Below are 14,155 nucleotides of genomic sequence, written 5' to 3'. Positions count from 1 at the left end.
ATGAAAAATCTTAAAAATATAAAGATTATGCGTTTCGCGGGTTTCCTCCGTGTCCAGATCCATTTTTGGAATGCCATTCCAAAAATGGATCTGAGTAATCCAAGAATGGATGAGCATTCCAAGAACTCCATGGATCTGGACACGGAAGAAACTCGTGAAACGCATAATCTTTATATAGAAAGCACCTATGGAAGTCTCAAGAATATTATCTTAAAAATAGAATCTTTTAGAATCATATTTGTAAAAAATTGTAAAAGAAAATATATAGACCAAAATTTCTTAAAAGTATCTCAATTCATATTAAAAAAAATTTTTTTAAGTCTTTTAAAAAGTTATAGAATTATACAAAAATTCTGAAAAATTATATAAAAAACTTTAAAAAAAATTTTCGCCAACTAGAAAAACTTGGGTGGCAATGAAGCATCGAATGCACACATGGATTACACGTACGAAGCTTTAATAACATCGATTTCGTTCGTTCGCAATGTCGCATTACACAATTTAAAATGCTTATCGCTAAAAATTCATGAGTAACATACATATACATATCCTTTTCAATCAATTTTATTTTCTTATTTAATAAAGTAATCGTCACAATATTTCCAAGATTTCAAAATCTTCCAAGATTTCAAAATCTCAATAAAAATTGTCTAAATTTGAAACTAGGATTCTTATATAATCCCAAATTCTAAATAAAAAATAACACAGATAATTTTCTGAGATTTAATATAGTCAACGCAAAAATAAATAGCTACGAAGGTCGAGAGAGAGAGAGAGAGAGAGAGAGAGAATGAGTATTAAAATAATTAAATTTATCGATCCATTCACATAATATCCATCGCATGATGTTGATTAATTTAACATTTCTCGCAGTTTTAATTAACAATAAACGTGTTTGTATTTTGATAAAAAAGATGTGCATTTGGTAAGATATATTTGATAAAAATTTTTAGTTAAAAATGTTTTTACTAAAATATTTTTTGTTAAAGTTTGCCTCAGACCGATGTTTTGTTAAACCAAAGTTCAATTAAAATTGGCTAATGATTAAAGTCTCGTTATCTATGAATTATTATCTTTAGAGAGCAGTTCACCAAACTTTATTAACTTTTAATAACGGGCACGGCTGATAATTATTTAATAGTATCGCGATCGATACTCTTGTCGATTAAAATATCATTTTAACGACTTTAGAAAATTATATTGATATACATGTATGGGCATATAATTTAGTAAATATCACGCATAAGAGTAAATGGGAGGAATGGCGCATGTTGATCGTCTAGTTATGCCAATTACAATATGCAGAATATTGCACAAGCATCGTGCAAACGTTCTACGGGAATACGTGGATACATAATCACAATATGCACTGTTCTATTGTACAACATTAAGTATATTTTCCCCTCTGCGTATATTTATCACTCTTGGCAATCCTGCATGAATCCCACACACGGCATTTTATCCTCGCCAACTATTCGAAAACACGTTCCTTTTTCCTTAAATGTCTTGGAATTTTCTCTTATCTACTTAGGTTTTATCCTACTTAGGTTTTATTTACAATATATAATAAAAAATGGAAGTCGCTGACGTATCACGCTCCGTTGTCACTTGTCTTTTTGTTCGAAGCTTCAAATAGAGTATTATTATCGCTCCATTTTAATGTTCAATTCATTGAAGTTTACACTAAAACACGTGTGATATCAACTATATGGCACACTCGATAAGTAATTAATTAATAAAATAAATCGGCACATCGAGGAATTTTGGAGAGAAAAAAAGTTCAAATGTCTTAGTTCCGTTTAAAGAATGTTCCAGTTCTTTTTTTTTTCGCAATTACTCTACTAACCACCCGCTACGTCGATTCTGTCCCGAGATTCTTCCACAACCAGGAGATGATCAGGAGAGGCATGATTCACTACGTCGGCTTCGATAACGAAGATCGAAGCAGGCGGCGTTTCCTCGATGCGGTCTTCCTCTGCAGGCAGAAGAGGTGCCAGTGACTTGTATGTTTGCAGTTCCATCGAGGAGGAAATTCCATGATCGGTCGCATCGTCGACGCGGTCAACGATGTCGCCGTCGCTGGCTAATTCCTTCTCAATCATCCGTTTGTTCATCGGCGCAGAGTTGCTCATTAGAATCGCACTTCCGACTGTAATGCTGATGTCCGTAATGTTTTGGTGCGTTTCTTTCTGTTGGATTAACGAGACACGCCTTTCGGAGTATGTACTGTCCAGTCTTCTGTTGTTATCAATAACCTGTGACAACCAATTAAATGAAGATAGATAATAATAATAAGACGAAAATATAAGTCGAATCAAGTGAAGTAACATCAAATAGGTCAAATATCACCGCACCTGGCGTAACAAGCTCGGCCTCTGACTCCTCGGTTGATCAAAGCCGCTGAATCGCCTTTGAAGTTGCCTCTGCGAACCGACGAGGGAACCCCGATCGTGGATCACACTGATTACGCTGGACTTGACATCGCTATGCGGGAAAAGCAGCCTCCAGACGAAGTTCTTAAGGGCGATGCGAAAGTCCTTGAGGTGGTAGGCGTAAAGGAGCGGATTGCCGACCGAATTGATGTGCGAAAGGATGATGCAGAACTTCATGAAGAAGTCGTCCACCTCGCAGCGCGGGCAGAAGGCCATCACGCAGTTTATCGTGTACAGTGGAAACCAGCAAACAATGAAGAAGACGACGATGCGGGAAAGATTCTGCGTGGCCTTGACTTCCCGTTTACGCGCAGCGCCTAGACAACGTAGCATTGTTCCCGTCGTCTGATGATGATTACCGCTCAAACGGCCGCCGAGACGAAGGACGCCGAGACGGCGAACGGTACCTCCACCCCCCGAACTGGGATCCATCGTGACGATTTGCTGTAGCTATAACCGTCGTATCCGTTACTCTCTTTGGTTATTTTCAGCTACTTTTTGTACGCGATGCCCCCACAAAAATTTAATTTAATTTGACCAATTTGATATTACCTTGGCAAAAATAAAAATCAGAGCGTAAATTGAATGTAAGGGAAGAGTAACAGAAGCGAAACTCCTAGGGGGTGAAAATTGAAGCAAAACGTAAAAGAAGCATTTATATGCTTCTTTTACGATTCGTTATTTCCATTTTCGCCCCCTAGAAGCTTCGTTTACTCTCATTCTGTTACTCTTCCCTTATATCTGATTTACACTCCGATTTTTATTTTTGCCAGAGTAAAGATAGTTAATTGATTAATATTTTAAATATTAAAAAAAAACTTTTAATACTCAAAATACACAATTAATGAATATCTTTCAGTATTAGTTCTCTTAGGAATGTTAAAGAAATGATTCTTTGACTGTGAATTCTGAAAATAAATTTAGATTTGTGAAAAATAAGTAAAATACAACCCAACTTCTATAATATTAAAAAAAATCATTGTTAACATTTTCATACACTGTTAACTTCATAATAACAAATTATATTCAATTTAAATTATTTTTAATAAGATATTGCTTGTATTTAATATGTTCTTAATTTAATTGAAACTATGAAGTTAAAAATAAAAATAAACACTAAATTCAAGGCTAATTCGAGACAAGGCCGATAAAGGTGCCAAAGATTCCAATCCAAAGATTAATTTCCATAGTGTTTAATCTTCTTTATTGAACGTTTCGGCTCTCTTTGTAGTCATCATAAGTAATGATACATCTCTTAAATCGTAATCATTGCCTCCGTCAAAAGTGAGTCATTGGCCTACCCAGCAAACGAGAATGAAATGAACGAGGATTGAAATGAATTGAAATGGATTCAGAAATATTGATTCACGAATGTTAAAATGAATGTTTTTCAATCCTGAATGCATTTTTATTCATTTATAGGAATTACAGCAAATGGAGCATATCTTTATCCCTTTCAATCTAAAAATAATATTAGCTTTTTCTGTGCATAACACACACATTGTGAATACTGTTCAATTCAAAATTTTGAATAGGAAATGCAATTTTTTCAATTTAATTGAATCTAATTGAATCCAATTAAATCCAAAAAAAGTATTCGCTATTTATATATATAAAATACGGATAGAAAATTCGGATAGAAAAAAATTTCAATCCATTTTTAATCCATTTTTAATCTCGTTTGCTGGGTAGTTTCCACTGAGGGTTTATCCGGATCAAAATGTAAGAACCAACCAATTACAGTCAAGTATTCCCCTGTTACAGTCGAACGACAGGGGAATACTCGACTGTAGTTGGTTGGTTCTTATATTCTGATCCGGATTAAATCTTCGATGGAAACTAGGCCACTATCAGGTTCCCAACTACAGTAGAATCTGATTTGCAATATTATAAATTAATAACTAGTCAATATTAACAATGAAGTTAAATAAATTTAACTCAAGAGATATCAACAATCACATGTTTTGTATTAAAATAATACACTTTGACACATTTGGAAGTCAAACATAACAAAATGTTATTTAACTTAAAGAATTCATATAAATTTGATTTTTTTATTATTTCATATTGCATATAAGAATTTTTTTCAGATTTTTATACAATAATCCAAAACAATATAAAAATCTGCACTAAAGTTTGAAGATTTCAAATTGAGGACGAAGGATAAAAATTTCACATTGCCGATGGAGGATCAAATTTTTGTAAGGGCATCGCGCTATTGCCATCAGGGTTTCTCTTTCATGCGACTGACCTGTTTCACGATTACTCGATATATGTGAGCGTAGAAAGCCGCGATCAGCAGTGCGGGAAAGATGATCGTGGCGAAGTACAGGAACACAAGGTAGTCATAGTCCATGACGTTCGTGAAGATGCATCTGTGATCGTCCATCTCGCCGGCATTCCATCCGAAGAGCGGTAAGAAGCCTACCAGAGTGCCCGCTACCCAGCATGCGCATATTATACCTATAAACCGATCATCTTTTCCATTAATATCATTCCCTTCGGTCTCCATTGATCGCTTCAATCGTCAATGGGTCGACGCGCCATGTCGTCGTCACGTCGCGTCGTCGATAATTAGATGCGTACGCTCAAATGATTCCGATAATAACTTATTCGCGCATATCTGTTCATTACGCATCGGTCATTCATCGCGATTAACATCGATTTCTTACGCTTTACTCGGTTTCCACATTGATGAGGTAATTTTTGTATATATCTATCAGCGGATACGGATATATGTACAGTTTCTTATCGATTCGCTTGGTACATTCCTGGAAAGAGGCACTCCGTTGGGAAATGCGTTATCAGATGTAATATGTAGGAACTGACATTTCAGAATACTTTGAAGACTATGTATCAGTCTAATCAGTTTTGTATTTATCGTTTATCTTGAACGATTGAAAAATTCAAAGGAAAAAAAACAAACACTATATGCTGATAAATTTTATATTATATTTATTACTGGACTGGGTGATTCAAAAGATGGATCTTTTATCGCTGAATTAAAGTGAAAAATAATAAAAATATTTTCTATTCATTCTTAATTTCTTAAAATTTGCTTGGACAGTTTTTGAAAAATTTTGTAATACTTTTAGGATGTATCGATTAAATTTTTATAGACATTTACATAATTTATCACTTTTAGTGTCGCGTGCTCAATAAAAAGATTTAATTTGAGAGTTAAAGCCTTACCTTTAAAAGAAGTTCTATTTTATCAAAAACTCCGTACTGATCTTAGAATTAACGTTATCATTTATGTATAGAGAATAAATATTTACAAAATAAAGGATATATCTAAATGTAACTTTTTCGAAGAAATATTCAATGTTTAATATTATCACTGCTTACAAAACAATGTCTAAATATTGCTCTCTTACTTCAAAAGACACATCAAAATCAAAGTGATTATCAAAATCACAACGCAAAAAGGATAATTTTTTAAAAATCGTGAAATAAAAACTACAAAAATGACATTTGATCACATTCAGAATATATATATTTTTTTATTATTTGATTGGGCAATAATTTTGTCAAGTTGAAAAATAGTTTTTTCGAGAAACTTAATTTTCTAAGTTGTGTCACTTTTGAAGTAAGGGAACGATTCGCCGAGGTATCTCTTTTGATTTTTCGAACCAGGATCTGTAAGAATTTAGAATCACCCACTTCTAGTCTCGAAACAAAATTATGACTGGTTGATTTTTTTCTTTTCAGATCGTTTTGAAACATGCCTTCTTTCAAACTGTAAATCAAATTTGCCTATCAGTTCAAAAACTTCTCGTTCGTGCACGATACAAAATCGGGATCGGAGGGGCGGGGAAGGGGGGGAGGGACACGTGGAGATTTTACGATTACTTTAAGAAGTACGTGATGCAATTTCACAATTGTTTTGCATATTCGCGCTAATTGGCGTATGCATTCACGCTTAATAAACGCGACACGACGTCATGCGACGCGGCTTAAGACAGCAACGCGGTACAACAATCGCGAATTACGCGAACAATGCTATCGTAATTATATCAGCTCGTATATCTGTGTCCTCACGTTCATACGGGCACGTGCCGGAAATTGGGACTAGAATATTGCGCACGACTACCGGACTCTTTTGTTGTTCCTTTCGTTAACGACATCAACGTTAATAACACACCTAAAGACCTCCGAGCTTTCTTTGACCGGCCCTTGACTAAACAAGTCCGTAATTGAGCAACTAAGTGCCACATGTGTCTAACTCGTAATTTATATTACTTAAATGGCCCAAAGAGCCATACTTGCCAAGTACACGCTTTCATTGCATCAATAAAATACTAGAAATTATATATCTGTATGACATCTGCAAATCTAGGTAATATCGAATTGAATGCACTTAATACGCATATTAAAGCCGTCGTAAATTATTGTAAAAATGTTTAATATAAAAATAAAAGTGGATTAAATCTTCAATACATTTTATTATACTGTTAGGAAAAATGTATATTTTATAATTCGAAATATTTACATTTCACTTTTACAAATAAAATCAATTCAAATAAAATCAATATAAATATGAAAAATTTTAAATTGAAATGTGAATTTTAAATTAAAAAGTGAAATAAAAATACTAAATTTTAATAAATATTTGTTTGAATAATTTTAAGTATTTGATAATGATGAAACATTAATTTGATTTAATTAACATTTATCAAGTGAATATTTATTCACTGTAAGTAAATGTTTAGATACATTTTAAAGAAATATGTATTAAAAATCAGTAAATTTTTTTTTAATGTACACAACGACTTTAATATGCATCAGTGCGCACAAGTGCATCCAACCGAATTCGTTGGACGCATTAATGCGCATTGGTATATTAAAGTCGTTGTATATATCCATTGAAAAAAAAATTTAAATATTCAATAATCGTCTATATATATATAGAGAGACTTAATTTTCCATGTAAAAATAATACTATATTACACATTTTAATGTGTACGTACAGCTTTTCATGCGTGTATGTTATTTTTGCACGGAAAACTATAAATGTACACATACATATTTGCGGATTTGAGTGTGTAGAACTGATTGCACCAACGCTTGAAACTAATAATCTCGATTAAATAAATTTTTTCTCTTCATATATATGTACTTCAGACGCAACTACATTCTATACAACAATATAAATATGAAATCGCCAGAGCTGCGATTACTCAATTCAAATTATTGGCAATCTCAATTACACTCGAATACGGCTTGTTTAGCAAGAAAGCAGCAAAAAAAAAATGGTAAGAGATTAATTCGCCTAACTGCGTAATCGTTACGACGCGATCGAGTTTCCGTCGTTTCTCGCGGGAGTGGTGATCTCAGATCAATTTAGATCGACCGTTATTAATCTCGCGCTCGATATCACATATCAAATTAACGATGTCAGCGACAAAAAAACCGCGACAAGCAACGTCAACGACGAAGACGATGATGACGTTGATTGGTACGAAGGGTGGTGCCTCACCTATGGCAGTTTTAGTGCGTACAGTGCGCGAGTATCCCATGGGATACAGTATCGCCCAGTAACGATCGACGGACACCGCCACCAGGCAGAAGATGCTGATGGTGCAAAGAACCACAAGGACTGACACGGTGAAGAGACAAGCGTGAAGATTCTTCGGCAGGCCGATGCTCGCGAGAATCGCGAATGGGATCGCGAACAGTCCAACCAGCAGATCAGCTGTAGCCAGCGAAACGATGTAGTAGTTGGTGCGTCTTCGTAGCTTCCGCTCCTTACCGAAGACGATGATTACTAGGCCGTTGCCGAAGACGGCGCAAATCGCGACCAGGATCTCACAGACGGTGTATGGCAAGTTCAGTTCCGCGCCCATGGACGACGCGTTCGTCGGCCTGGTGTGGTCCAAGTAATCAAACGGTAGATCGGTCGCGTTCGATGGAAATCCCATCGCGATACCAATATGATCATCGAAGATACCAACGGTCTTATTGGCGCCGTCGGGGATGCGAGATGATTGTACGACGAATGATCCTCGTCATTCCTTCAAGATCAAGCATGGTATTATATTATGACACGAAATCGATCAGAACAATCGTGACGTCGCGATACAAACGACGGTCATTGCTTCTTCAAGGAAATCTGATATCTCTTAAATCTTATAGAGATTATTAATCGATCATGGCTGGGCGTGTTGACTCGTCACGTGTTCTAAAAGAGAGATAACTGTGAAAAAAGAGATAACCGTGAAAAGTTTCGTTTGATAAATGTCCACATCGTTATTTTTACATTCTATTCTTGTTCACGTCGGGCATTAAATTAGTTGGCTTGTCGGAAATCTCTCTCGCTTGTGAGATATTAAAGACCAATAATTGTCACCTATCGGTTCGCTCTCTGAGTTGTGTTCCTTAGCTATTATTATCGGATTTATTTACCGAAGAATATTTCGGTTTCCATCTCTACAGATCGGAACAGTCATGACATCGCGATACAAACGAAGAAGCAGTCATTGTTTTTTTTAAAGAAATTCAACATCTTTCTATAGCGATTATTAAAATCTCATAAATATTATCAATTAATATATCTTTGATCATCATCGAGAGTTTTCTCGGAACAAATTGAAATATTTCGTATTTCAATTTCGTGCGTCGAAACTTACGTGACGTCTCTGACCACATCTGATTCACATTTTTCTTTCCGAATCAATCTATCCTTTGTAATTTTCAAATTTTTTTTTATGATCTCAATTTCTGTTTCTACAGATCGCCACGACTCTTCAGAAATCTTTCACGTTTCAATTTTGATAACTTTTCATAAAACTTACATCACGTTTTAATTCGTTCTGGTTCGCACTTCATCTTTCCGTATCAGTCCATCTTTCCGATGCTTTTTAATCTTCTTTTTTTTACGATTATTCTTCCCGAATCGATTTTCCGGTTTGCGCACATACGACTCCGCTTCCGTTTGTCCGAAAGGACGAAGGAACGATCGATCGGCCGGTCGCTCACTCGTCGCGTGATACGTTAACGGCCGCCGCGTTTCCCGTCCATCACTCATGCGGAGTCCGAATTACGCGTAAGACAATTTCCGTGCGATATCATCTAATAAAGTCTGCGTGTCACGCGAGTTTCCCGTCGCCACGTAACAAGGCGAAGAAGATTACAACTTCGTCTCGCGCTTTGCGTTTGTGCTTCACATTCGCCCTATCCTTGCCGATATCCTTGCCATTATCCTTTACCGATTCATCAGTTCTTGATGGCCCGAAACGCGAACGAATGAAGAAACTCGACGTTCACTATCGATCGCTATTTAATATATCGAGAGAAAGAAATATCCATTCGTTTAATTTCAGTCGACATAGTTAATTAATATATTGCCGATTCCATCTCTCGTTACACGCGTCGTCGCGCGTCATTCTTCGCGTGTCGTGCGTCATCAAAAGGGCGGGAAAAGTCGCGTGGAGACGTCCAGGCCACTTCGACGATAGAAAGGAGCGATCGACGGTGGATCGACCGGCCCACGACGTCGCACCGGTAAATATTTGTTTCTTCGATTAATTGACCCGGGGAAGTGGGTGTGAAACGACGAGTGCGCGAAACAAAGGGGGGAGGGATTCCTTCCTCCACGGAGCGACGCACATCGGGACGCCGAAGCCGGAGCATGGAGTAAACGCGTCCGCCTTCTCAACCCCGTGGCGTATAACTGAGGTGCTCCTCGTTGACAGTAGGGCACACGACGGAGGTGGTGGTGGAATCTCCGGTCGGACCCGCTCTTCAGTCTTCGCACTCTTCCTTCCGCCTCCGGGAAGTCTTCTTCCTCTTTATCTCATGGCGTTCATCTTCTTTTTCTTCTTCTATCCGTAGAATTTCAGACTCAATTGAGTGTATCTTGGTATCGTACGAAAAACAACTTGAGGGGGTATACATCCAGAGTTATGGCTTACTTAATTCCCAGATAAGGATTCGATACGGCCGCAAAACATATTTATAGAGATTGATAGGAACGAGAGATGTTTCGAAGAGTCAATAAATTCTACGAAATACAGATATGAAGACGATACGCATGAGATACGAAGGGTGTGTTTGACTCTCGCAACTTTCGCAAGCATCGTTTGTCTTTAATAACGTTTAATAAACAAGGGTGAAATAATTCCAAAAGCGTTGGGAAAAAGCGGGATATGTAGCCGAAGTCGACGAAATCTCCCAAAATAAAAGTGATGCAATACTAAGACCGCGGCACAACCGTCCCGGTCGAGCCATATATGTATGTCATTCGAAATTTCCTCGGAAAGTCGAAACCAAGCCCCGAAAGGGGCTTGATTTCTTCACGTTCGACTCAACCGCGGTACGGTTTATGGATGACACGACGAATCGTGACAGCCGATGGATGCGACGAACGCGCCTCGCATTTGCGCGCCGTGCAAGCGCGATGGATCACACTGTACCACACAGTTGCTTTCACGTGCTCGACGTGTTTGACCTCGAGGGACCGCCTTCGCGCGGCTGTCAATATCGCAAGCTTCACGGACGAAAAATAGCATGAAATATTTCTAAAATTTTTCGTGAAGTATACATTTTTGAAATATAAAAAAAAAAATACATCCAAGAGAAATCAAAGTCGTTGAAATATTTTTGCGCTCACAATATATTTGTACAGTGCTCCTCAAATATTTTTGTAAAATATTTTAATACAAAATTTTTAATCGTTTCACAAATATCTACGAAATATTTCTGATATATTTTATTTTGAAAAATATTTTATTTTAAAAAATTATTCACATAAATATTTCATGTTGATATGGAGTATTCGTGTCACGTGTGTCTTGTCGCTTTTCCGCGCACTTCCCTTCTCGTACACCTTCACGTATAAGAGCCATACGTCGCTCGGTTGTTTTCCTAATTGTTTTTTCGTGTAAATGCAACCGAGCGTAAGGAGCACGTGACGGGCTCATTCACGACTGTCACGGCGATTCAATCCTAGTTCGAAGTCGCGATTATTCGTACGCCATTCACGAATTTCCTGCGAATATTATCGCGCGCGTCTCATACACATACACTCGGCACTAAATTAAACGGCTTGATCTCGAGTCTTAATATGGCAGTTACGTTTGGTACCGATGTAATACGAAATTCAGACAGTCACATCCGGTACTATAAACGTGAGGCGGCAACATGGCAGAGAAGAGTGGGGCGCAATCAGACATCCGTTCATTTATATAGTTATATCTTCGAGCGTTATGTAGCGAGAAAAACGCGGACCACCGCATCGATAATAGTCCCCTAATAGGGTACAATCAGCACAATGTAGTTTGCGAAACACTCTATAATCTAACGCGGACTATTATTCTCGCGTACAATCGCAAGTGCGGTTTATACAGAAGCACAACGACAACAATACAACGATAATAATGAAAATTAATGGAGAGGAAGTTTAAAAAAATGAGATTTGAAAAATAAAATTTTTATCTGATTGTGCTTTGTCTTCTTTATGGATAGGCGCGACGGGCGTCATCTTCAGATATTTGACTTGTATCTCTCAATGTGTTGTCGTAATACTTGTTGAAGTACGTAGTATTCTTTGATATATGTATATTAATTATTTAAAAAAAAAATAAAAATAATGCACTACATTTTTCATATTGAAAATGTATAGAGTCGCATTAGTTTGTTTTTGACACAATAGTTCTAGGCGATCGGTATAAAACAAGGCTTCATCTCGAAATATTTAACTTATTGTGTTTCTTATATCTGCTTGCATCAATGTAGATTAACTTTAATCTTGGTTTAACTTACTTTTTATTTTTTTATAGTTCTAAGAATTAAAAAAGGATAAAGAGTAAGTTAAGCCGAGATGAAAGTTAATGTACATTGGTTGAAATTGACATTAATTCATATTATTTGTCAGTATTAACAGTTAAGAAAGTAAAACTTTAAAAGAATACTATATTTTTTTTCATTTATTAAAAAAGTGTAGAGTCGCATTTAGTGCATAATACATTTTTGTTGCAATATTTTTGAACGATCGATGTAAAACAAGGCTTCATTTCGAGATGTTTGATTAATTATGGCATTCTTAATTTAAAAATAGGAAGTTTAATAATAACTCTCAAATTTTAAGAAAATTAAAAAAATGTTTGTTGTGGTGGTGTGCAAGGAAATCTTTATGTTTAATTTCTGGTATTTCGCTGAGGATAGCCCCAAATGTTTGGCCGAAACGTTTGAATTTTAACACAATTTGAATATATATTTTTGTGTCTAATTTTTTTTAATACATCTATGTAAGAATTTGTCATAATTTTTGTTTTATAATTGAATCTGCGCACCAATTACTGCGTCTTACTCTCATTTGCCTTGAAATTTTTAAAATATTCTTAATTTATTAGGTGTTGGAATTAATTCGTAGCGTTTTACAAGTGATGGGAAGTACTTTCATTAATGTATTTTTTAATGCTCATGTGAAATAAATAACATTCTTTCATTAAAAAACGCTACGAATTAATTCCAATACCTAATAATATTGCGTGATATTCTTCGATATACACATATTATTAAGAAAATAAAAATTAAAAATAATAGCTATATTTTTTTATTGTCAAAAATAATATACAATCGTATTAATTTTTATCATGCTGTTCTTGGGTAATCAACGATGGGTTTAACGAAAAAGAGACATCGCTGAATCGTTGTTATTACCATAAAAACAATTGCTGACAATCAAACAGGATTTATATTAGATCGAGTTAAGGCTATTCCTATATCAAAATTAAAGTTGTGACTAATACAATAAATAACCGTATAATTGATAGATATAATCGTAGATATGTGTCGTAACGAACAACATAACTTTTGACTCTGGACTTTTGCTCTGCATTTGTCTTCTAATGGTCAGATGGTCACAATTCAGATATTTGTTATCTGATATATAATATAATTGGATGTGGATAAGATGACAATGGAAATAGAATTACTGTCTAGGTTAAACCGTACATACGTTATATATTTGCACATTTTCACCCACAATATTTCTTCCTCTCTTTCGCGGATGCTGGGCTAACCAGTATACATGTGCGGACACGTGCATCTAGTTATAATATATTTGAAACATAATATCGCGTCTTCGTCGTAGTTGCAAAGAACGTCGTTCTTTGTAACCGCAAATGTCGGTTTGAATATTCTTCAGTTTTCGTTTCGTCATATTTTTCAATGAGTTTTTCATTGAATCACGTATAAAGAAATTTTCTGGCGATCTCGAATTTTCTTTATATTCTCTCATTTAATTTTTTAAATTTAAATTATAAAAATATAAAAATAATATTTATATCAATAATATTTGTATAATATAATAAAATTATATATTAGGTGTTGGAATTAATTCGTAGCGTTTTTAATGAAAGAATGTTATTTATTTCACATGAGCATTAAAAAATACATTAATGAAAGTACTTCCCATCACTTGTAAAACGCTACGAATTAATTCCAACACCTAATATATAAAATAATGGGTTTTATTCTAATGGAGTTCAATTTTATGTCACAATGAATGTGAAATTTCAGAAATAAAGAATGAAAAAAAGAAAAGAAGAATTCTAATTTTCTTGTTCACGTATTTGTACATATTATATCTCTAACAAAAGGTTCTTTAAAATATAATAATAATTATTTATTATAGTAAAAGAATTCTCAACTCTTCAACCTCATTGTAGATCACGAAACGTTTAAAGTGAAAAACATTTTGCTTTTGCATTCTTCAAACT

At 35.4% G+C, this 14,155-nt stretch overlaps 1 protein-coding gene across 5 annotated transcripts; it reads right to left on the bottom strand.

The window, feature by feature from the left end:
- Window positions 1-436: 436 nt before the first annotated feature.
- On the bottom strand, window positions 437-11,916 carry LOC105149426 (adenosine receptor A2b). Of its 5 annotated transcripts, none has more exons than XM_087404781.1 (5): window positions 9,227-11,910; window positions 7,912-8,613; window positions 4,684-4,895; window positions 2,355-2,882; window positions 437-2,255 (listed from the first exon to the last, which is right to left on the bottom strand). In XM_087404781.1, exons 2-5 carry the CDS (start codon window positions 8,351-8,353, stop codon window positions 1,842-1,844), a joined length of 1,596 nt encoding a protein of 531 aa, XP_087260907.1. In that variant the 5' UTR covers window positions 8,354-8,613; window positions 9,227-11,910; the 3' UTR covers window positions 437-1,841. The 5 variants fall into 5 exon arrangements, with proteins under 5 accessions (XP_087260907.1, XP_087260908.1, XP_087260909.1 ...); XM_087404782.1 differs by having other exon boundaries at window positions 7,912-8,446; XM_087404783.1 differs by having other exon boundaries at window positions 7,912-8,446; window positions 11,181-11,910.
- Between the last annotated feature and the right edge of the window lie 2,239 nt (window positions 11,917-14,155).

The sequence above is a fragment of the Acromyrmex echinatior genome, chromosome 3, assembly GCF_024713525.1.
Source record: "Acromyrmex echinatior isolate Ae372 chromosome 3, ASM2471352v2, whole genome shotgun sequence".
NCBI lineage: Eukaryota > Metazoa > Arthropoda > Insecta > Hymenoptera > Formicidae > Acromyrmex > Acromyrmex echinatior.
This window is presented reverse-complemented; position numbering and strand designations above follow the sequence as displayed.